The following is a 24,228-nucleotide window of genomic DNA, read 5'->3' on the forward strand; positions in this document are numbered from 1 at the left end:
AAGAATTTTAAATCGTATTTATTGTTTTACACACAACACAGACATTTTTATTATTTAAAAAACCCAAACTCAAGATAATAAATTTGGCTTCTTTTCCCCACAAAAACGGGAAATACATCTTGGTAAAGTTACACACCAGTTGGTTGTTGGGATTTATAGTTCCAGGAAAAAAAAACAAACTTAACCAGCCAAAAAATGAAATTTATATATATATATACATATATAAATAAAATTAACTGATTAGTACATAAACAGCTTACAATAATAAGGTAAGCAAGAAACAAAAACTGATCAGAAAACACACTGCTTTAAAGTAATTTTCAGATCTCTATTATAATACAATTTACTCCCAACAACTCTGAGCCCATTAAGAGCACTTCTATACAGAGAAAAACTAACAAATGATACATATTTATTGCAACAACAAATTGAAGGTTATCATAATATATGTAACTTAAATACCCCCCCCATTGATAAAGTGGCTTTTTATTCCTTAAACACAGACATTCTGCTCTTCATTGTAGAAGATGAAGTTTTCTCATCAAAAGGCACATTCTTATCTGCAAGAAAAAAAAATACTATAAATGCTTATCCTGGAACAAATTTGTACACACTTTAAAACATCCCCAAAGACTTGGAGTACCAGAAGATAATGAAAGTATTTAATATAAGGAAATTATAACGAAGGGCACTAATAAAACACATAGTTACTTTGTCTACACTAATTATATCCGATACTATTCTTTAAATTACACTTCTAACTTTTTCAAAGGAATTTTATACATAACTAATGTGGGTACCATGAACAACTTTGACAAGTATACAATGTAATTATTTATTTATAGTTTCTGTAAACACAATTCTTAACAGATTCTATTTCTAAAACTTCAGAAAGTAGCATTAATTGAAGCTGCAAGGCGTGGAAGTATATTCAATGAAACTAAAAAAAAGCTTTTAATGTTTATAATACTTATATTTATAAATATAAATATTTTATATTTATATATTTTTATAATTTTATATAAATATTTATAATAGTTATAAAAATTTTCCATACAAAAGATAAGGTTTTCTATAAATTATATGATGTGATAAATGTGCCTAATTTCTTACCTTATTGACTAGTTTATGGTAAGATGAGGATATATTTTCATCACTATTTTTATATACCTTAATTCTAATTATACATCAGGCTTTACTGCTACTTAATCTAAACCACAGATGCTAAGGAACTTCTACTAAAAAGAGCCATTACAACCGAAAACATTTAATCCAACCAAAAGCAAAGGTATGCAGATTTTACTAACTTAATAAGTTCTCCTTTATAATCATCATCAACATATAGAACTTCATTGGAGATACCTATGAGAATGAGTAATACTCTTTTCCAACTTGCTGTTTATCTGAATCTTAGTAAGCAATCTACAATAGATCTCTAAATGATTAGGTTATTACAAGCTAAGGGAATTCTAATATATTTTGAGGGTAAATTTAAGTTTTTTAAAAAAACACATATTGAAGGTTAATAAAAAACCTGTTACTCATGAACAATAATTGCTCAGAATTCATGCATTCATTCAGGGTCCCCTGCAAAGCCAATTCTCTCTTACCAGTTGCCAAGTTTAACTTTCAGAAAATACTTTGAATAGTCAGAATGACATATTTTAATTATCTGCTCAACATCTATTATCTCCTCTTTGCTAATAAAAATACTGATTTATTTTTGTGAGCAAAGTAGGGTGACAATATGCTAGAAGGAAGGGTCGGTTCTGGGAAATTTTGATTTCCTGATAAAAGGACAGATGTGGCTTGGGTTCTTGCCTCTCACTGTCTTCTTTCCTGGTATGCAGATGTGATGGCTGAAACTGCATGAGCCATATAACCAGGATAAAACTAGCATCAGAAAAGCTTTAGGAACACCACATAGATGTAGATTCTGTCATCAAACTGCCATTGAACAGAAGCCAGCAGCCAACTTCTGCAGGCTTCTCATGATACAAGAAAAACTTTTGAACCTCTGTAATTCTAGATTCTCCACTACTTGTATTAAAAAATAGTCAAACTAACAGAAGTAGAGAACAGAATGGTGGTTAGCAGGGACTGAGGGAAGAGGGAAACGAGGAATTGCTATTCAAAGGGTATGGAGTTTCAATTATGCAAGATGAATATGTTCCAGAGATGTTCTTGCTATGTAACATTGAACCTAAGGTTAACAATACTGTAATCTGTGCCTAAACATTTTAGAGAGCAGATCTCATTTTAAGCATTTTAAGCATTCTTACACATGCTTTTCTATGAGGTAAAGCAAATGTGTAGTAATAGTACATTTTATGGAAATCTCAGTTTGGATATTTTTCAAGCTTCAAGAATGTTCTGTCTCTAAACATTATGCAATGATACCATATAAAAAAAAGACATTTTTCAAGGACAACCTAAGAGCTAACTCAGAAAATCTTAAACTATCAAAACAGCTATTAAACCAAATCAAGTTGGAAAGGAAAAACTGTCTTAGTGTAGTCAAGAATATTGTTATTCCTTCTTCATTTAAATATATTTGCAAATATTAGATTCCTGGTTTTTTCCCTCCCTGGTCCTTTTTAAAGAAGATATAATGTCTTCGGATTTTAAAGAATGAACACTATCTGAGAATGCTCGGGAAGGTTAATGCCTTAATAACTGTGTTTAGAACTCTTTTGTTCTAAACTTGAGATCCTTGTCCCTTTACTGTCCTGCGACCCCACTCACATGAGTCAGCCTTATGGGTGGCAAGCTCTGCCTGCATTGTCCATCCAGACCAGCATATACCTTAGAGAGTTTGTGATCCAGACTATCACAGCAGAACACAAGTCCTAAACTAAAGCCGTAAGTAAACATTTTATTAAACAGATCAACTGTTGTATGAACAGAAACTTGTGATTCAGCTTGTCATTAAGAGTTTCCATTTGACAGGATTACTTTAGAGCAGTCTAACACTTGTTCTAGCTCTGTACTGTCTAAAACAACAGCAATCTGGCAATTAAAGTTAAAATTTCAATTAGTTAAAACCCAATAAAATAAAAAATGGACATGAGTTTGGGTAAACTCCAGGAGTTGGTGATGGACAGGGAGGCCTGGCCTGCTACGGTTCATGCGGCTGCAATGAGTTGGACATGACTGAGCAACTGAACCGAACTGAAAATTAAAAATTCAGTTTCTGGGTCACACTAGTCAAATTTCAAACTTCTGAAAAGTCACAGAAGGCTAGTGTGGCTACCAAATTAGACACAGCATTTCTAGACCATGTAGAGAGATGAGAAAACAGCATTACCAAATAGTGTTTAATGTTATATTATCATTTAATAATATACAAATTTTTCATGCTCTTAACCAATAAAGACATTGCGATGATAACTGGAGCAAGGCAAAATTTCCTTCTAAGGCTCAATGTCCACAGAAAAGGAAAACATACAGAAAAACCCCTAAACCCTACACAAACATCCTCTTTAGCTACCTGTTTAAATAACAACAAGGACAGCATAGTTCCCAAAAGTGGATAAGGTACAGACTATCCTACTAGTAACACACACTGGACATCCTCAAATACCAATTTCTATCTAGCATTAGTACTTTGACCGATTCCTATATATATTCTATTTACTTTGAATAACCTTAAGTGTTTATTCTGATAAAATGTTATGCTCTACATTGAAAGTAGTGATTTAGAAATTAGAATTATTTTCAAATTGATAACTATTTGAATAAGATCTTCTTAAATGAGAGTTTCTGGTTAACACATTTATATCAAATCTGTTCCCTGACTCCGATATGCTGTTGCTAATAACCAGAAAATATTCTGTGGCCAAGTAACACTGAGCACAAATGTCACGAACACATATAATACAGTATTAAATTTAATGACGCAGAAGAGAGGAGCTAAGAAGCAAATTTAGAGTTTTTAAAATTACATACATGGCAGAAATTACTAGAATAGCCTTGAAGTGATAGAAGTACTGGCTTTTAAAAAGTGCCAACCAAGATTGTCAAAATGTCCTTTAGTGTACACCATTATAAAATAATAATAACTTTACTCTTCAGTAGACATCAAACAGAATAACAAGGTATTATTTCCACTTGTTTTGTGTTACGAAGTAATGTTTAAAACTACATTTTTGAGACTGGTTATGAGTATTTATTTCCAACATGGTGGTAAGAAAATGAAAGGTAAGTTTTGGTTAATACATAGTTGTCTCTGATTTCTCATCACATTTCTATCAGAGAGAGCTAATATGTCCTACACAATTGTTAAAACATTGGTATGTGGTTTACAGTTTTATAATTCCTTTGTGTAAAATGTTTCACTAACCAAAAGAAATTATGTCTAATATACAAATAGATGTAATAGGCTAACAATAGAATAACAATAGGATAACAACAGCAAATTCAAGAGAAATTATATTAACTAAACAGCCTGAGCTATTTTTTCCCACATACATACAAATTTTCCCAATAAACCTCAATGCTTAAATGACTAGACCTAGTGGTAATGATGGTTAAATCCCCAATATCCATTCAATCCCAGATGATGATTCTGAACTAATTATGGTATTTTCATTTTTCCTGCCAGGGTTCAATTTAGCAATGATCACATAACCAATGATATGAAAAACAAAAATAAAACTCTGTTAAACAGAGTTTCTGGGGAAACTTTTCTCATTCCTAAGAAAGAGACACAAGATAGCTGGTCCCCAACTTTCACTGAAAATTACTGTTCAGGGCATGATTATAGGAATTGCTGGCACCATCCTATTACTGGTCTAAAAATGAAGCTCACACATGAAGAGAGTCAGAATTAAGAGGATTGGGGGGAACAGAAGCTGGAGTATTACAGAAAAAATAAACTTCTCTCAGGAAATTTAGATTAAATCATATAGTAGCAGTTCCATATGGTTCAATTTAGTGCAAAGAAACAGTAAAATTATTACTCCAAATTTTAACCACCAACAATAATCATTATTAAAATTTTGATATATTAAAAGCCACATCCTTCTGTAGTCACTCAGGAAGAGTTGACTACAAAAGGCTAGTTTCATACTGTGATTAAATCGTAGTAGAGAAATTAATCTACCTCTCTGAAAATGACTTGTTTCTTGTTATTTTGTAGACAGAGTTTGGAAAATGAAGATGAAGTAATTTTAGAAAGCACTTGAACAATGAAGGAAGCATCAGTAACAGATGATCCAACAAGAATCACCAGCAGTTTTATTGCAGACTAATATGATTCTGCATTGCAACTGACAAAGCAGGCAGATAATATTTATATTCCTCATTTTAGAAGTCTTCATTTGATTGCTCCTCAGCCTTTTCACTAAGATAAAGTATAGGGGTACCCATGTTAAAAATGAACAATAATACTGTGTGCTAGTATAGAAGACAGAATGAACAGACTTTAGAATTATTTTCTTTATGGGTATAAATCATATAAATATTTAAAAAATGAAATGAGGACTGCAGTAGGAAGAGAAGCCTAGATTATTTAAACTCTTCGAGCCTCAGTTTTCCTATCTTTAAAGCGAAAGCAATAGAAACTACTTTGCAAGACAGTCTCGATGAATTCATCATATACGTAAGGAGCTTAGTACAGAGTCTGGGACATCCTGCACTAAGGTAAGCATTTACTATTAAGAGATTATTATATTATACCTGTTATAGTTCTGCTACCCTACTCTCTCCAGTTTTCCTCCTGGCTCAGTGACAGGGCCCGTGCCTGATCTTATCCCTCGGAGGGCATTCTCTCTACCACTATCATTCATTCCCTTGGATTTTCTACCATTTATATGACTGCTCTGGGAAGCCCTTGGTAAAAATCATCTTTGAGGGTCTACAAGGACCTTGTGATACACTCTCCATATAAGTGTTGATTTTTCCCTTTAACTGAGAGCAATGAGCGGCATTAACCATGATTATCAGCTGTTACCAAAGTGAGTCACAATGGGATCTATACAGAACAATCCCCAACTTAGGACAGTTTGACTAAACAAGTCTTTGATTTTATGATGATGTGAAAACAATATGGATTCAGCTGAAACCATACTCCCAATTTTGAATTGAAGATGATCCAACAAGATCTTTTCTCAGGCTAGCACGATCTCCTTTGTGATGCTGGGAAATGGCAGGGAACCACGGTTCCCAGTCAGCCATGAGTTCATGAGGGTAAAACGAAAGATACACTTAAAACCATTCTGTACTCATACAACCAAACTTTAAGTGTAATATTCAACAAATTACATGCGACATTCAACACTGCTATAAAATAGGCTTCACGTTAGATGATTTGCCTAACTATAGGCTAATACCAGTGCTCTGGCTAATGTAAGCGCTCTAAGCATGTTTAAGGTAGGCTATGCTAAATACTGACGTTCAGGTTAGGTGTATTAAATGCATCATCATCTTATGATATTGTCAACTTATGATGGCTTGTCCAGACATAACTCCAAAGTAAGTTGAAGGAGATCTGTTCATCTTCTCCATGAGATAAATTGGCAATGTTGAACAAATTGATGGCATAATGCATGTTTAGCATCTGACACCAACACTGGAGGGCTTCCGAGGTGACTCAGTGGGTAAAGAATCTGCCTGCAATGCAGGAGACACAGGAGATGTGGGTCCGATTCCTGGGTCGGGAAGATCCCCTGGAGGCGGGCATGGCACCCTACTCCAGGGATTCTTGCCTGGAGAATCCCACGGATTCTGGTGGATTACAGGGGAGCCTGGCGGGCTACAGACCCACAGCATCATACAGAGTTGGACGTGACTGAAGCAACTGGGCATGCACGCACCAACATATGAAAATCAGAGGAGGGCCCGCCTATTGAATCTATTTCAAATGAAGTAACAGAGTTTGTACTGTATATCTCATCAGAAAATAATCTCTATGTTATAGAAGGTAATAGGAATACAAATACACCTCTACCTACTTGTCTTTGAAACTTCTGCCCAGAAGGAGAAAAGAAATGAGTCTACCTTCCTCTCAAAGTGAGAGACAGAAAAAGAGATCCATGTGTGCATAGACTTTGGGGGAAAAAAAAATCACAGAAGATATCTAAAATCAGTGTAGGTATTATTTAATATTGTTTGAAGAAGAGAATAAAAGGAGAAAAGAAAAACTAGCCTTTGCCTCTTGGCACCCTGAAGTATCCATCCATCTTACTGCTCACTTCAAAAGGCACAGAAGTAGGTTGGGCCCAGAGAAGAGCCTTTCCTCTGGTTTTAGCAAGGCTAAAGAATGATAATCAGGAATTCCAACTCTAGTTCAGACTTCTCTGTTCTTTATTCCTGGCCTATGGATGTGTAGCTATTGTTAACTGCATGAGGCTGGGTATTTTATCCGTTTTTGTTCACCACTATCCCCAGAGCTCAGTGGAGTGCTTCGGGATACATGGCAGACAGTTTATCATTGTTTTTAATGAAGAGATGAATGCATCCAATTTATTATGTCCTCTAGGATATCACAGGCACCTCCAATACTCATGGTTAAAAATGACTTCACACTCTTTTGACAAAAATCCCACTCCTATAAATTTACCCTGAACATACACCTCCAACAATACAAAAATATGTATGTGCAGTGTTCTTCACTTCAGTATAACTTGTACCTGCAAAATAATTGAATGAAAACTACCTAAACATGAAAGTATAGGCAACTGATTCAATAAACCATGATACATATACAACATGGAGTACTACATAGCTGTGAAAAATAAAATCTCTATGAACTTACATAGCATGACTCACAGGAGTACTATTAAAAATATAATATAAGAGTATATAAACTATATGCTACCTCTTGTGTAAGAAACAGAAATATAAGAAATATATATTCCAATTAACTTCTATCAAGATAATCACAGGAGGACCAACTGGAAAATAATGAAACTGATTATCCACAATGGGTGAGGAGGGAAGAATGGTGTGGAAGGGGTCAAGAGAGCAATACTTCCCTGAGTATATCCGAGAGTGAGTGGGTATATGTTCTTAAAATTTTCTGGTATAGTTTTTATTTTTGGAGGCATGTTAGTTTTTTTCAAATAAAAAATAAAGACAATACAAATGGGAAAGGCAGAAAAAAATCTAGGACAGAAGTAAACAAGTGACTTAAAATTGTATTTTAAATGACTACTATAAACACAATTGAAAAGGGAGAGGAAAAGAACTAAGCCAAATCACTTATAGTACCTGACTACCCTCAGTCTGGGGCAGGATGAGGTGGTAAGGAGAAAACTGCAAACAAATCCTCAAGTCTTAGTAGTACGTTTGTCTACTGTACATGCAAAGTGATTCTCACACAATATTAGTTTTATTATAAGACTGAGCAATGAGTAAATGTGTTGATGTTGGGAGCCAGGATGTTGCTGGAAGTCATTCTTAACACAATGAACAAGAAAAATGCCATTATGGAAAAGGAAGAAAGCAAGAAAGAACCCAGTGGGGATAGACTGGAATGGCAGAATGGGAGGTATGAAGTAATAGTATATAAAGTATGCATATATATGTAAATATGCATGCATATTGGAGCAAAAAATGCAACCCACTCCAGTGTTCTTGCCTGGAAAATTTCATGGACAGAAGAGCCTGGCGGGCCACAGTCCATGAGGTCACAGAGTCGGACATGGCTATGCGTGTACACACAGATACACTCATGCCTGTATAAGGGCGCATTATGTTTTGCATATGTGCTTATACATAAATTCACAGAACTGTCTGCTGAAGGACGTCTGGTAGCAAAGGGCTCAGCTAGTACCCAAAGGAACCAGGGCTCCTTCGAGAAATGGCTGATTCCATGGTTGGAGCAGTGTAGATACAAAATGAGCCTGGAACACCTTGTTAGGCCGGAATGTACGGAAATACTTAAAAAAAAATGGGAGCAAGTCACAGGGGCAGAGAAGTCAGCTTGAATAGGCTCCCACTGGCAAGCACAACAATGAATTATTATGAATCCTTACTGCCAATAAGATAGACAGACAGACAGATATATAGATAGATAAAGAAGAAACAAGGATAAGCTCTTGCTAACAGTACACGTCAGTGCCGACTGGTAAATATGGAGGAAATGCTGAAGTTGGAAAATCATGATTTTGCAACTATCATGGTGAATATTAAATCAGGCAAGAATGACGACAAATGGGTACTAAATCTCGGGGGAAATTTTGATGAAAAGCAGAATACTGTATGATTTTAAAATGCCTTTTTAGTAGCTGTAAAGGGGAAGAAAAGTACATATTGGAAAATTAGACAAAATTTTGAAGAGGAACATCACAATTACCACTGCTACTGAAGGACAGATGAACTCTATGTGTCTGCAGATAAGGATGTCCTGAAAAGGATGTAGGAAGATCTATGGAGTATTTCCACCAAGAATGCACACTCTGAATCTAATAAGAAGGAAATATCAGAAAATCACATATATAAAATGAGAGGGATGCATTCTTCTGTATCATTATGACTGGGAAAGAGAGAATATAAGAAAACAAATGAAGTAATGTGTCAAAGATAGGTGACTCTAGATTAAAAGTTTAGGGTATTTTTGGTACTATTTTTACTCTTATAATTTTTCTATAGAATTGAAACTATTCCCAAGGCGGGGGGGGATTAAGTAATGCATGCACATAGGCTCTTTGAAGAAAAAAAATCCAACAACATAGAAGTATACAAAAGGAAAAGTAAAAAATGAAAATGAAATGTCAGTCCTCAAATCTCACCTATTCTCCACTGGAAGGTATGCTTTACGAAGTCAGGATATTTAAAATTTTTCTTTTCTGTTTTGTTGCTTTAATGTGTTCCAAGCCCCTAGGCTAGTGCCAAGCAATAAAAAATTGCTGTATGAACTAGCTGTTATATCATTGATTTATTGGATGGATAAGGCTTAGACGATAAAGAATTCGCCTGCAATGTGGAAGACCTGGGTTTGATCCCTGGGTTGGAAAGATCCCCTGGAGGAGGGCATGGCAACCCACTCCAGTATACTTGCCTGGAGAACCCCACGGACAGAGGAACCTGGTGGACTACAGTCCACAGGGTGGCAAAGAGTCAGACACGACTGAGCGACTAAGCACAGCACACAAGCACACTTCATGATGTGCTGTCCTCCTTACTTAATCCAGACATATGTTTTTCCCAAGTCTTCTAAGTAAATGGTATCATAACACTAAGAAATTCAAGCTTATTTCATTATCGATCATCATTGATAATTATCATTATTCCCGAAACTTGCATCTCCATTATTACTGGGTTGTTTGTTCGGCCTGAATGAACGTCTTGGTTGATCCAGTTACTTCCATTTCTCTATCCTTCACCTTCTAAACAGAATACTTAAATCCTGTCGACAATATCTTTCAAAGCCTCTTGAATAATTCACTCCACTCTAATTCTCTTTTCTAAAATTTATTCGAAAAAATTTATTTAAAATTTATTCTCTTTTCTATTTATTTGGCTACTCCAGGTCTTTATTGTGGCATGTGGGGTCTAGTTCCCTGACCAGAGATTGAACATAGTCCCCCCTGTTTTGGGAGGGTGAAGTCTTAACTGCTGGAACATCAGCAAAGTCCCTACTCCTCCAATGTATGTATACCATCTAACTGATCTTTTTCCCAGTTCCCTTACTTCTCCAAGAAGTCTCTACTCCTCCAATGTATGTATACCATCTAACTGATCTTTTTCCCGGTTCCCTTACTTCTCCAAGAAGTCCCTACTTCTCCAGTGTACGTATACCATCTAACTGATCTTTTTCCTCGTTCCCTTACTTCTCCAAGAAGTCTCTACTCCTCCAATGTACGTGTATCATCTAACTGATCTTTTTTCTGGTCCCCTTGCTGTTTATCATAATCTTCTTACAATTTATGCACAGTTATCTTCCAAATATAGCTTTCATTATGTTTTCCCTGTCTTAAAATTTTCCAAGTGACTTTTTGCAACCTGTAGAATAATTTGTAACTGATTTAACATGGATCACAATCTGCCTTCTAATTTACTGTTCTGCCTTTTGCACTCAAAGCTCAAAAATAATTCCTTCACCCATTCATTTCTTTCATACATACTAATATAGTATTCACTTCTTTCAGTTCCCTGAATATATTTTACTCTTTTGCTTCTGATTCTCTGTGACTGCAGTGCTCTCTCCAACTCTCAGCCCCTCTAGTCACCCTTCATTTAGCTAATTTTTATTCATGTTTCAAGTCTCAATTTACCTGTCACTTCCAAGAGGTTTTTCTGGATCATTCATTTCTGTGAGCCCACTATATGTTCCCACATCATCCTAGTCTTCCTCTTTCTCTGTTTCTGTAACTCTGACTAATGTTTAGCTCCCTGACGGAATGCAAGCTTCATGAAAAGAGGGGTATGTGAAAGATAAATAGGAGAGAGAGGCCTGTGATGAGGTGAGACGCAGAGTAAGAGATGGCTGTGGGTGATGACATCTCATGGAAACTCTCGCCTTCTTATATCCCTCCCACCTTCCCTGCTTCTGCCCCTCTTGATCTCTCCTAGGCCACTTTTCCCACTACGACAAGAGGTCTCATTCTTCAACACACATCTGATTATTTGATTATATACACTCTGGCCAAATACCATCAGGAACAATAGCAGGATAACAACAAACTCCTTAAAAAACAAAAAAAACAGAAACTACTGGCACGTCCCCAGGACTTGTCACAGCTGATCCCTACATGTAACACGCTGCACGCATAAATATACACACACACACAACAGTCTGCATTCTAGACATTTTCTGCTGCTCACTTTCTGAATAAACTATCATCTGTCACAACTACAAACTCTGGGTAGTTGTTTGCTGATTGTAACAACCTTTGTCTTGAGTCAAGCACACTTGAAATAGACAAGCTAGGCTTCAGGTTCAGTTCCTCTTTGAAAACAACCCTGACTTCCTAAGTCAACTTCCTTTTCTGTGTTCCCTATCTGTGTTTGTGCAGAAGAGGGACCTCATGTGCACTGAGCTTTTTAAAACATGACAAATGCTACACTTCTAAAATACATTAAAAACTTTGCAGAAGATTAAAAGAAAATAATTATACAAAAAAGTTAGACTCTGCCCCCCAATCCTACTCAATGAGCACCTTCTGTAGGGTGAGCCCAAGAGGAGAGAAATGATGAGCTGTTTGCTCAGTCTCAGTTTCCCAACAGTGTTTCCAAATGACTCTTACTAGTCACTCTAGTATGTAAAGGTAAGGATCTGTTACACACAGTGGCTCCTAAACCCATGTGAGCAACTTCATCTGACCTAAGCAAACAGTCAATAACTGGCGATATTAGACTTAATGGGAACTGTACAGTACTTTATAGCCAATTTAAGGGCTTTTCAGGGGGTATATTTGAATGTTCTAAATAAACCTGAGAATGTTCTAAATAAATACATTTTAATGTATTTTATTCGTGTTGTATTTTCACTAAGATACAGAATTGCTAATGAGCAAATACAGTTGTTTGGGTCACACTTTTACATCTAGACTCTACTACTACTATGGCATTTTATGAATATATTTTTATTAAGTGAATTAATTACCAGCACCTAAAGGCTCATATATATCTGAGTTAACAATCCAATTTTTGTTGAGTCTTTTTTTAACCCCCAGATTGCTACACTCTTTCTATATATGTAGCTGCCTCTGGATGCTGGTTTTCCTTCACTCAAATTATTCCTCCTCTATTCCAACATGTCCTTCCCTATTGAGTGGAAACTTTATTGCTTCCCTTCCACATGCCATCTGCACTGAAACTAGTCTATATCCATGTAACTTTGTTTATCCAGACCTTTTAGGAAAGGTCTTAACTCAGTGAGAAGAGATATGAGAACAGACATAATAGTCGTAGTATCAGGCTGCTGACCATTAGCCCCACAACTTTGCCAAAAACACGGTTTATAAATAGAGTAACAGAGACTAAAACCAAAATATTTTCAGAATGCAAAAAGAAAATCAAGTTTACTCATCTCCCTCTACACAATGACGTTTACTAATCAAGCTTCCTCATCTCCCGTAACCTCCCAGAACCACCCCCCGCCCCACCACATGCACACGCACACACAGGGGATTATCTTCTTGCAGCAGCAAAAAGAAGGAAGCTCCGCAAGGAGATCCACAGTGACAGTTTCCCTGGGGGATGGTATTCTGTTGTCTACAACTATTTTAGCAAAGCAAAGCGAATGCGAGCTACTGCCTGGGTAGCACAAAGAACTTCATTAAACAGAACCAAAAACTCATCATTTAGGATAAAAACTGTTGAAAGAAATTCAACTTTAAACTGTTCAACACTTACCTCCGAGGATGATTGGCATCAAACAATGTGTTGTCATCCTCCTCATCATCTTGCTCTAAAGGTGTCAGCTCCATGTTTTCTATGTTAGTGTCCAAAACCCCATATCTCCTAGTCTTTCGGTTTCTTCTTCTCATCCTATTAAATAGAGCATATTAATGAATAAAAATTATTTAAGTGTGGTATGATTTTTATTTTATACTTATTTGTAAATTAAAAATAAATTACTCCAGTTTCTGACACTGAAGGCATTCAGTATCAGAATGGCTACGTCTTGGGAATGTAATCAATTAACCATCTAAGATTATTTACTTATTTTTTAAACAAAACCTACTCCTGTATGTCTGTGTGCCGTCACCATCTCTTCTGCCTGACACACTTTCTTCTCTGTCAGCTGATAATGTTTACAATCTCTTAAGTCGTTGTTCTTGTCCAATAGTTTTACTAAGGCCTTCTATTCCAGCCTTTCTCCCATCTCCTCTGAGCCTTCTTCTTACTTTCTGCCCCTCTAAGAAACTGTATTTATATATGCATTCAAATTCTAGGCTGGGGAAGCTTACAATCTCGGCTGCATCGATCAGAATCACCTAGGGTGTTTTTAAAAGCTCTTTACTTGATCCATCAGTTCAGTCATTCAGTCGTGTCTGACTCTGCAATCCCATGGACTGCAGCATGCCAGACCTCCCTGTCCATCATCAACTCCCGGAGTTTACTCAGACTTACGTCCATTAAGTCAGTGATGCCATCCAACCATTTCATCCTCTGTCGCCCCCTTTTCCTCCTGCCTTCAATCTTTCCCACCATCAGGGTCTTTTCAAATGAGTCAGCTCTTCGCATCAGGTGGCCAAAGTATCCATATCCCCACACAATTGAATTACATATTTTCGGGGCAGAAACTAGGCATCAATAGTTTATTAATGTTCTACAAGTGATTCTAGAGTAATGAAAGCCAATATCCTAGATCACTGGTTCTTAAGCGTGGTCAGTCATCTAAGGGCTTATTAGAAAAACAAATCCTCATGTGTATCTAGACCTAATGAGTAAGAAACTCTGAATTTTGGGCCCAGAAACCCATGTTTCAACAAACGTCTCTTGTGAGTTTGATGCAAACTAAGTTTGAGAACGACTGCCCTAGAGGAAGGAAACTATTTTAGAGTACTAAACATTATTATCTGTATATATATGAAGAGGTGTCATGTTTTAGAATCCTACTCTCTCCTTTCTCAGATAACTTTCCTTTTCCTTCAAATTATTTACCTCCATTTGCATTTATATGTGCTAATTATATACATTTGAGTGTTTATTTGCCTGTCTCTCACTGAGTTCCATGAGGGAGAAACCATGCCTATCTGGTTCACCACTGCATTATGACCTTGTAGCACAGGGTCTGATTAATTCTCCTTAAATATCTGTTGAAGGTCTGAGTGACATCATATTCTAGCTCAGTGATCCAAATCTGACCTTGATATCAATGCCTAAGTCACCTCCAATCTAACAACCTTAACTCCACACACAGAAAAATATGCTTCACACAAGTATCTGTAGGAATTTAAAAACAAAACAAAAGATATCTCAGCAAGTGATAACAAATACGTTTACTTAAATTCTGATTCACTTTGTACGAGGTAATAAGCGGGATAAGAAATACTACAACTAGAGCAGCAAGTATATAGCAATACAAGCCTCTATATAAATGACAATGGGGGGCCCTGGGAGATAAATGTCTTGCTTAAGACAAGACATATTTGAGTTTCACTAAGTAGAGGGTATTGCGCTAGTTTCTGGATATAAAGTATTTGGCCTAGTGATCAAAATTTAGAAAATATTACTTAAACTCTAGGAAAAATTAAGATAATTTCCACTAATCACTGCTTATAAATCTATCTGCCCACCCAAAGATGGTAGAAGAGGAAACAGAGGTTTAAGTACGGTATTTAAGCTACAAATATGACCAATGTAAGAATTAATACTAATATAACTAGCAAGAATGAGGTTGATTCATCACCATCCTGGTGATTGTTTGAAGTCTAAGTGAGTCTTTTTTGTATAGTGAGAAATTACATGGGTTATGTTGTTAAATTTACAAGCATATATAGGTGTGAATTTATCTATGTCACACTCACACACACACACCCCTCATGCAGACCAGAAATCTAAACTTCTGTAAAGGATTAGACAGTACATTAGATACTGTAGATCGCATATGGTCTCTGTCACACATTCATATTAGTTTCTTTAGTTGTTATTCATCTTAATTTCTTCTGTTGTTACTTTGATTTTTTACAACCCTTTAAAGTTGTAAGACATATCCTAGGCTCATGGGCTTAAAAAAAAAACAGGTCAGCAGACTGGACTTAGCTTATGGGTCAGTTTACCAATCTCATCTCTAATTTAGACTCATGAAAGTAATTCACAGAAAAACTAAAGAGCAGAAATGACAAAAGTACTGACACTTTTGTAGGAATAGAAAGGTATAGGGGAGTTATAAATCACCATCGGTAACAGTGGTAAAGAATCCGCCTGCCAATGCAGGAGATACAAGAGACACAGATTAGATCCCTGAGTCTGGAAGATCCCCCAGAGTAGGAAATGGCAACCCACTCCAGTATTCTTGCCTGGATAATCCTATGGACAGAGGAGCCTCGTGGGCTACAGTCCGTGGGGTTGCAAAGAGTCAGACATAACTGAGTGACAGAGCACACTCATAGGTCCTTTGGAACCACGGGATTCAATAACATTTGCATGCATTGCTTTGATTTTAAAAACTGAAAACTTAAGAATGAGTTAAGAATACTCAGGGTTTTAAATTCTTCTCTTCTGTTTTGCCAGTCTGTTGCTTCTAAAACATATGGCTTTCCAAACATTCTTGCAGTTTTAGCCATGTGAAATTATTTTCGGAAATAAACTAGATTTCTTCCAGGTCATTAAATTGTCAATATGTTAATAACCAGGCCATCATCAGTCATAGGATACCTTAGCAAGTCTTTAAAAAGGAAACGATATGAACATTGATCTTAAGGACTTTTGATAATTATCTCAGCTAGCATCTTCTCCATTTCCAAGGTCATCATCATTCCTTGAATGATTTCCCAAACTTTCAATGAGTGGATAACCTAATCTGCCCAATAATGCTATTTTTCTCTTTCTGTGTAAAGTGTAAACATTTGACTGCGTTGCTATGAACACTTTATTATTTATTCTAGCTTCTACTGTCTTTTAACATATATAAATGCTACCTTCTGAACGTGAATCCAAGCTATTTGATAAGAACCTATTTCATATGCAAAGAGAGTGCACTCTTTGGCACCAAATAAATTGCGGAATGCAGTTCAATTAAAATAAATTTTGTGTTTTAGGAAATGTTACTAATTCACCTAAGAATAAGTCAAATTAAAAAAACAACAACTACATATCATAAAATAGAATTTAAATTTAAAATGAGACTCCCCTAAGAATATCTTTCCTAAGTCCAAAGATATATGCAATAATGGCTACATGGTCATGGCAGCTTTATAGCCATAAAAACATCAGATACAATACATCCATATGCAGTGATTTTTTTTTTTTTTTTGTCCTCAGGGAAAGCCAGAAACATTTATAAAGCCTTAATATCGGGCTGATTCAAGGGACCATCTGCTTAAAATATTAATAAACACTAAGTGCAATATACATATAAAAATGTATTGAAATCTTAAGTAAAAGGCTAATATGCAATGTACATTATTTTTGAACAAAAGAGTAAAGGATTTAAAATTCATGCAATTTTAACAGCTGTGGTTCTCTACACAAATGATTATTTTCATTAAGCTCACAATGCCCAAACTTGTCTATGTATGTTAATAATTACATACATAGCATTATATATATGTACATTATTTTACCAGAGTAAATGCATAATTGCAGTTTGAAAACAAATTTTGTTGGGTCTTAAAAAATGGAACTTTAAATGTTAGAGAGGAAAATATGTAAGACTAAGAAAGCAAAAGAAAGTAGCAGTATGGTTTATACTATTGAATTATATTCCTTTATCGCACGGCGATCACAGGTAAATGATCTTGATCAGATACCTTCTAGATATTCAAGTTATTATTCAAATAGTTGTCTCAACTGAATGCAGATTCCTCAATGTTTCATTATACTCAGGTTGGTAAGAATCATTTCTGTCTAAATAACATGTAAACGCTACAGTAGAAAAATAAAGTTAAAGTACTAAAGTAAGGTTGATAAAGTTTTATGTAAAAATGTATGATGCCACATAAAATAAACACAACAGAATAAAACTCCATTTCGTTTTACTACTCTGTGAAAGGGAGACAGGCAATCAATGTAACCTGCTACAACCTTCTGCGCTGATCTGATTTTTCTGTTTTAACTGAATGCCTGTAGGACATTATTAAGTAATTTCTTCTATTTAACATTCAAAACTAGACTGAGGAATATAGTATTTAATGGATATTCTATATACATACATTCTCCTATGTGATCAGGTACAATGATAAAGCTGAGTCAATCTTAACAAAGGTACAACTAATGATACAAAATTTGCCTTGAGTATTTTGGGGCAAAGTGACCAAGAATGATTTTTGGAACTCATTTTGTTTCTGAGACATAGCTAAACAAAATTTGCTGAGCCACAATTTCAGTTGTTTATGACAACACAGTATACAACATATAGCAAAAATTATTTTATCTGAAATTTCTCTCATCTATCATCTCCCATTCTTTTTCCTCCTTGCCCCCACCCCATCTCTAGCCTTGTCAGACCTAACCTCTTGCAGATTATAGTTTCAGAGTTCATATATTATAAGAGTATGGTATGGGGGAGGTTTTAGAAAATATCATGAACATCCCCACCAAAATATTACAATCGAAATCATAGATACAAAAATAACTCACTAAAAATAATTATTATTTCCTGGGTGTGCATATAAGTCAGGCAATTGAAGTAAGCAGCTTACAAGCACTACCTGAGGTAATCCTCACCACAAGCCTTTAAGTATCCTTATTCTAAACATAGGAAGTCAGACCTTAGAAAAAATTAAATTTGGGACCGTAAATAGTAGATCAAATAATCAGGCAATTTTATTCCCAAGTCTGAGTTCTTAAACATGAGGCTGTATTTATTGTCTTCCTATATGATTCAAAGTAATTTTAACCAAGGTCCAAAGTTAGCTACCAGTCTTCTGATCCCTAACACAAATGATCTTACATTATACAGACTGGATATATTAAGTGAATTGCATTTTCTGGTTCATCCTTTCCTGGTAAAAAGTAAGAACCTGGTAGCTACTAGCAATAACAAGTGCATTTATGTTCTTCTGGTTAGGCCACTTCTTAGTTTTGTTGCAGTTGCACTGCAACAGTTATTGGCTTTTTATTTATCCTAAAGGAAACTTCTGCCTTAACAGAACCATGATTTTGCTTAGACAGCAACTGATCCCAGCCCTGTTTCTGTTGCTTAGTCTTGTCCAACTCTTTGCAACCACATGGACTGTTGCCACACCAGGCCCTTCTTTCCCAGGACTTAATTCACCTTTCCTTCTGTGGAATTTGACTCCTAAACTAAGGGACAAAGAGACTGAAAACTACTGCATGCCTTCACAGAGGATGATTCCTGCCGAGAAACCTCTGTGATACTTTAGTCTCTTCTCTCCTAAACTTAGTTTCTACTTGTGAATCTCCAGTTGCTTTTTGACTTTCTGTTGTTGTTCAGTTGCTCAGTTCTGTGTCTCTTTGTGACCCCATGGACTGAAGCACTCCAGGCTTCCCTGTCCTTCACTATCTCTCAGAGTTTGCTCAAACTCATGTCCATTGTGTCAGTGATGCCATCCAACCACCTCATCCTCTGTTGTCCCCTTCTCCTCCTGCCTTCAATCTTTCCCAGCATCAGGGTCTTTTCTGATGAGTCAGCTCTTCCCATTGGGTGGCCAAATTATCGGAGGTTCAGCTTCAGCATCAGTCCCTCCAATGAATATTTAGGAATGATTTCCTTTAGGATTGACAGGTTGATCGCCTTGAAGTCCAAGGGACTCTCAAGAGTTTTCTCCAACACCACAGTTCAAAAGCCTCAATTCTTCAGTGCTCAGCCTTCTTTATGGTCCAACTGTCACATTCACATATAACTACCGGAAAAACCATAGCTTTGACTAGATAGACCTTTGTCAGATGTCTCTGCTTTTTAATATGCTGTCTAGGTTTGTCATAGCTTTTCTTCTAAGGAGCAAATGTCTTATAATTTCATGGCTGCAGTCACCATCTGCAGTGATTATGGAGCCCAAGAAAATAAAAGTCTCTCACTGTTTCCCCATCTATTTGCCATGGAGTGATGGAACTGGATACCATGATCTTAGTTTTTGGAATGTTGAGTTTTAAACCAGCTTTTTCACTCTCCTCTTTCACCTTCATCAGGAGGCTCTTTAGTTCCTTTTCTTTCTGCCATAAGGGTGTGTCATCGGCATATCTGAGGTTACTGACATTTCTCTCAGCAATCTTGATTCCGGCTTGTGATTCATCCAGCCCAGCACTTTGCCTAATGTACTCTGCATATAAATTAAATAAGCAGGGTGACAATATACAGCCTTGACGTATTCCTTTCCCAATTTTGAACCAGTCTGTTGTTTCATGTCCGGTTCTATCTGTTGCATCCTGACTTTCTGAGATCTCAATATTCTTCCAGGAAATCCCCTTTAGTTTAAGTTCACCTGGGTCCTTCTATGTGTTTAATTAAAATAGTAACTAATAGAAGTAGTAATCTAATATTCCTTTAATATTGGAAGGAAGCGTTCAAGGAAAAATACAGAGGAGATGGAAAATGTTATTTACTTTGAAAAATCTAATAAAATAACTGTTTTCCCTAACTGAACATTTCTCAGTCTAATCAAACCCAGTTCATTTAGTTAATGTCTGACTGCAAACACTGTACTTAGCCTTAGCTAAACAATGATTTGTAAATAGCCTTTGTTCTGAGGTTTTTGAGTCTTCCCTAGGCCCACACTGATCCCTGATTAAGAACTAAGAATGCTTATATATTTGGCAACTGCTTACCCAGTACCTACCATATTTTGTACATAATGTTCAGCACTGGGGATATAATAGAGAATAAGACATACAACGAGTCTCTTTTCATAATGACTATATACCAATCTTAGGAAGCCTACTCTATTCCTTCTATATATATATATTTCAATTTCTACAGAGAGATTCTAATTTTTCTTTGGAATATTTTTAGACTCAGAGGGGAAGTTACTTCTAGTTACACATTCATAATATCTAAACTAGATTAAAAACAATACAGAAGTTTTATGGAGTTCAAGTACTTTACAAGTAAAATATTCTGTGTTTTCTCATATCAGTTAACGAAAGGATGATTTTTGGCCCATTCTTCCCTGTCGGCACAAATAAATAATGCTGCTATGTTGCCACACCTATTTTGGAAGTGGAGAGTCAAAATGGATATTCACCAAAATAAATGATTTGCATAATCTGGAAGCAAAAAGAATGAGTTCTGTTCTGAACAGTGCCCAGAAATAGTTAGCATCAATCAAGTTGGACATCAGGTGGCCAACTATATTTAGAAGTTGGCTTGAATGAATGTACTAGATGCTGGTTAGAGTCCAATTTTTCTTAGCCATAGATTCAGAATTTTTCTGTTAACAGAAAATGTTAATGAGTCATTCAATAAAATCAGACTGAAAAGACTGTACCCTTATAAGCTTTACAGAAATGAAGATGGAAAATCCATGGCAAGAAATATTTATATTTTAAGATTACAGATAAGGTAAAAGCAAAATGAAAAAAGATCATCTCCCAAAAGTTATCATCAGACTCATCATTTATTTTGTGTATGAAACAATACTTAGGGTACTCCCATTCTATATGGAAAATATACAGCATTAAATAACAATTACATGGTGAGAAAAATAATTACTGCTCAATTTTTTTCTAATTTTTTTTTTCATATCAAGAAGAAAGTTTCAGTTTGGTGGTTATATGTCTGTAACACCTCATGAACATTTTCCAGCTTTCTCTTTAATAAAAAGTGGGCCTGGATTTGCTGGGTTTTGTGAACCAATACTATGCAACTCAAATAGTGTTTCCACCAGTGATTTTCAAACATTTTGAACTTAAAATTGCTTTACATTCTTAAAAATTACTTAGGACCCTGAATAGCTTATGATTATGTGAATTATAAATATCAATTCTTAATACATTAATTAAACCTAAGAAAATTTTAAATACCATTTGCTTTTTAAAATTATAATAAATCCACTACAGATTAAATAGCTCTTTGTGAAAAATACATTGTCAAAAAGAAAATCAACAAAGGTGAAAAATGGCACAGATTTAGATTCTTTTTCAAATCCTGTTAATGTCTGGCTTAAATGGGAAGAACTAGATAGAAAATGAAAAGAGAGAAATTAGAAAAATAGAAAACTGCTAGATTTTCGTATCTGCTTCAGCCTTCAATCATTTGCTATGTGTTGTCTGGTTGAAGGCTAAGAAGAAAATCCAGGTACAGTAGATATGAGCTTGGAAAATGGAGGTACATTTTAATAGCTTTTCCGATACTGGTGTTTATGTTTTTTTGATAGAACACCAAAACTCAACGAGAGGTAGTTATGACTCTTATTAAGAGTTAGCTGCACTGTGGAATTTGAAACTATATCAATGAACTTCTTGTGTCCTATACACTTATAAGGGAATGTATTATTTTGAAAATAGTCTCAATCTTGCAGATACCTGAACAAGTCTTAGAGAACCCTCCCACCCTCCAGGGTTCCCTGGATGACATCTCTAGAACCACTGGCTTAGGCTGTATTTTTTCAGTTAGTTATTTAAGCCAAGGAATGTTTTAAAGAAATACATTAAATAGTTGAGCGTAGGCAGTTATAGGAAAAAAAAAAGTGAAATAATTTGGAGAACCAGTGCATTCCTACACACCTACCTCTACTGCATTAAATAGAAGGAATCTACCAAGTGCTTCCTTAGCTCTTCTCCTGGCTGGCTGCTTCTAACAGTGAGTTCTCGGCTCTGCATGCCAGCTCTTCAGAGAGGTGGTCCCCAACTCAGTTAAAGAGCCTTTATTATGATTTTTCCAAATCGGTCTCATTACACAGTTGGAATGTTATAATAAATACCATGACTGATGCCATTAAATAACTTTACTTCTATAACAATGGAATGTATCAAGTGGGAGTTACTTACAACAATATAAAATACCACTAATTGAACTATGTAATTCCTTGTCTATTTGATAAGGCATTAAAGGGAGTAGAAAAATAAGTGATAGTTATTCATAACCTGGTACAATGTAAGCTCCTGGTTTACTTAATCAAAAGTTTGATCACAGATTTGGACAGATATGTTATTAGAGAAAAAAATTCAAACAAAGCAAATGATGGACAGTATAATCAACCATGATCATTAGATATCGTGGGACACCACTTTATTCTCCTAGGTCAGTTTTATCATATGTAAAGTGAAAAATGTCATTTAAGTGTCCGTATTTGTATCAAATCTGAAATTTAAGTAATTCTCTAATAACATTCTATAGTAAGAATAGGTTCAAAAAACTATTCAGGTGTAACTTTAAACCTCTGAATGACTTAGAATTATTTACAGATGAATTCATTTTAGAAAAGTTTTTTTTGTAAAACAGCAAATCTATTTATTAATACAAATTTTTGTAAAGTTAAAATCATATATAGTTAAGATATTAAACATACTCTCCAGCATTATAACGGGATCATATTTATTACATATTTTTTTTCCTTTGCTGCACAGGTATCAGTTTTCCATCTTATCAAGAAATCGGTAACATTTCGCATCGTTTATTTAGTGTCATGCAAAATGAATGCTAGACATTTCTAATGGGGACTCTAACAACGACTGAACCATACGAAGTTGTCAGTTTTCCCGGTTCAAAAGAGATGGAAACTTCATAAGGTACAACCGACGGTGGCAAGTTAAAAGTCAACAGCAAAAAAGTGCTGTTAAAAGAACTCTTCTTTTTACCTTTTATAAAATAAATCACCCTTAAGATCATTTTGCATTACAATTAACTTACATATTGCTACAGAGGTTCGGTGCTAATTTATAATTTAACATGAAAGGGAGGCAGCAGGGACTTGGTGGTCTAAACACTCCTAAAGGTACCACAGGCTTTCAAGACCGTCCTCGTCACAATCTCACTCAGCAGGCACCGGGACTTGGGGGTGGGAGGTCAGCAGATAAGCGCGCCTCAGGCCTGCCGGGGAGGCTTTGCCTCACCTGACCGTCCTGACGACGAAGTACACCAGCACCGCGCCGCTCACCACCATCAGCACGGTCAGGGCCCGCTGGGTCATGGGCTTGTCGCCGGGGTCAGGGCTCACGGCCAAGACGCCGCCCGCCGGGCCCCCGGCCCCCGCCTTCCCGCCGGGGTCGTCGGCGGCCGGCCCCGCCCCGGGCGTGCTGCCATTGCCGCCCTCGGCGCTCCGCGCGCCCGCGGCTTCGAAGGCCGGGGCGCGGCCCGCGGGACGGGCGGCGGAGGGCTCGGGCGGCGGAGGGGGCCGGGTGCGCGGGCCGCGCGCCGCGGGCCGGGGGTCGGGCGCGGCCCGCGCTGCTGGCGGCCGTCCCGCTGAGGGCCCGCTCAACTCGGGCAGCAGCAGCGACAGCAGGAGCGCCGAGGCCAGGGCGCGGCTGAGGCAGCAGCTGCAGAGCGTCGGCTGCATGGTCCGCCGGCGGCTCCCTCACCGCGCGCGAGCTCCGGGGCCCGCCGCCCTGGCTCCAGGCGGGACCATGGGCGTGTTAACTGAAGAGACGGAGGAAAAACGCTGACTGGACCCGGGGCGAAGACCTGGCCCGCCGCAGGTGGCGGAGGCGGCAGCCGCGGCAGCTGCCGGCGACAACCGGAAGTTCGTACATCTCAGCGGCCCCCTGCTACTAGGG

At 36.9% G+C, this 24,228-nt stretch overlaps 1 protein-coding gene across 2 annotated transcripts; it reads right to left on the bottom strand.

Moving 5' to 3' along the window:
• On the bottom strand, positions 1 to 24,189 carry FAM174A (family with sequence similarity 174 member A). 2 transcript variants are annotated; one of them, XM_043464574.1, is made up of 3 exons: positions 23,569 to 24,176; positions 13,303 to 13,437; positions 1 to 560 (listed from the first exon to the last, which is right to left on the bottom strand). In XM_043464574.1, exons 1-3 carry the CDS (start codon positions 24,009 to 24,011, stop codon positions 557 to 559), a joined length of 582 nt encoding a protein of 193 aa, XP_043320509.1. In that variant the 5' UTR covers positions 24,012 to 24,176; the 3' UTR covers positions 1 to 556. The 2 variants fall into 2 exon arrangements, with proteins under 2 accessions (XP_043320509.1, XP_043320510.1); XM_043464575.1 differs by lacking the exon at positions 1 to 560 and having other exon boundaries at positions 13,299 to 13,437; positions 23,569 to 24,189.
• Between the last annotated feature and the right edge of the window lie 39 nt (positions 24,190 to 24,228).

The sequence above is a fragment of the Cervus canadensis genome, chromosome 4 (genome assembly GCF_019320065.1).
Source record: "Cervus canadensis isolate Bull #8, Minnesota chromosome 4, ASM1932006v1, whole genome shotgun sequence".
Taxonomy (NCBI): Eukaryota; Metazoa; Chordata; class Mammalia; order Artiodactyla; family Cervidae; genus Cervus; species Cervus canadensis.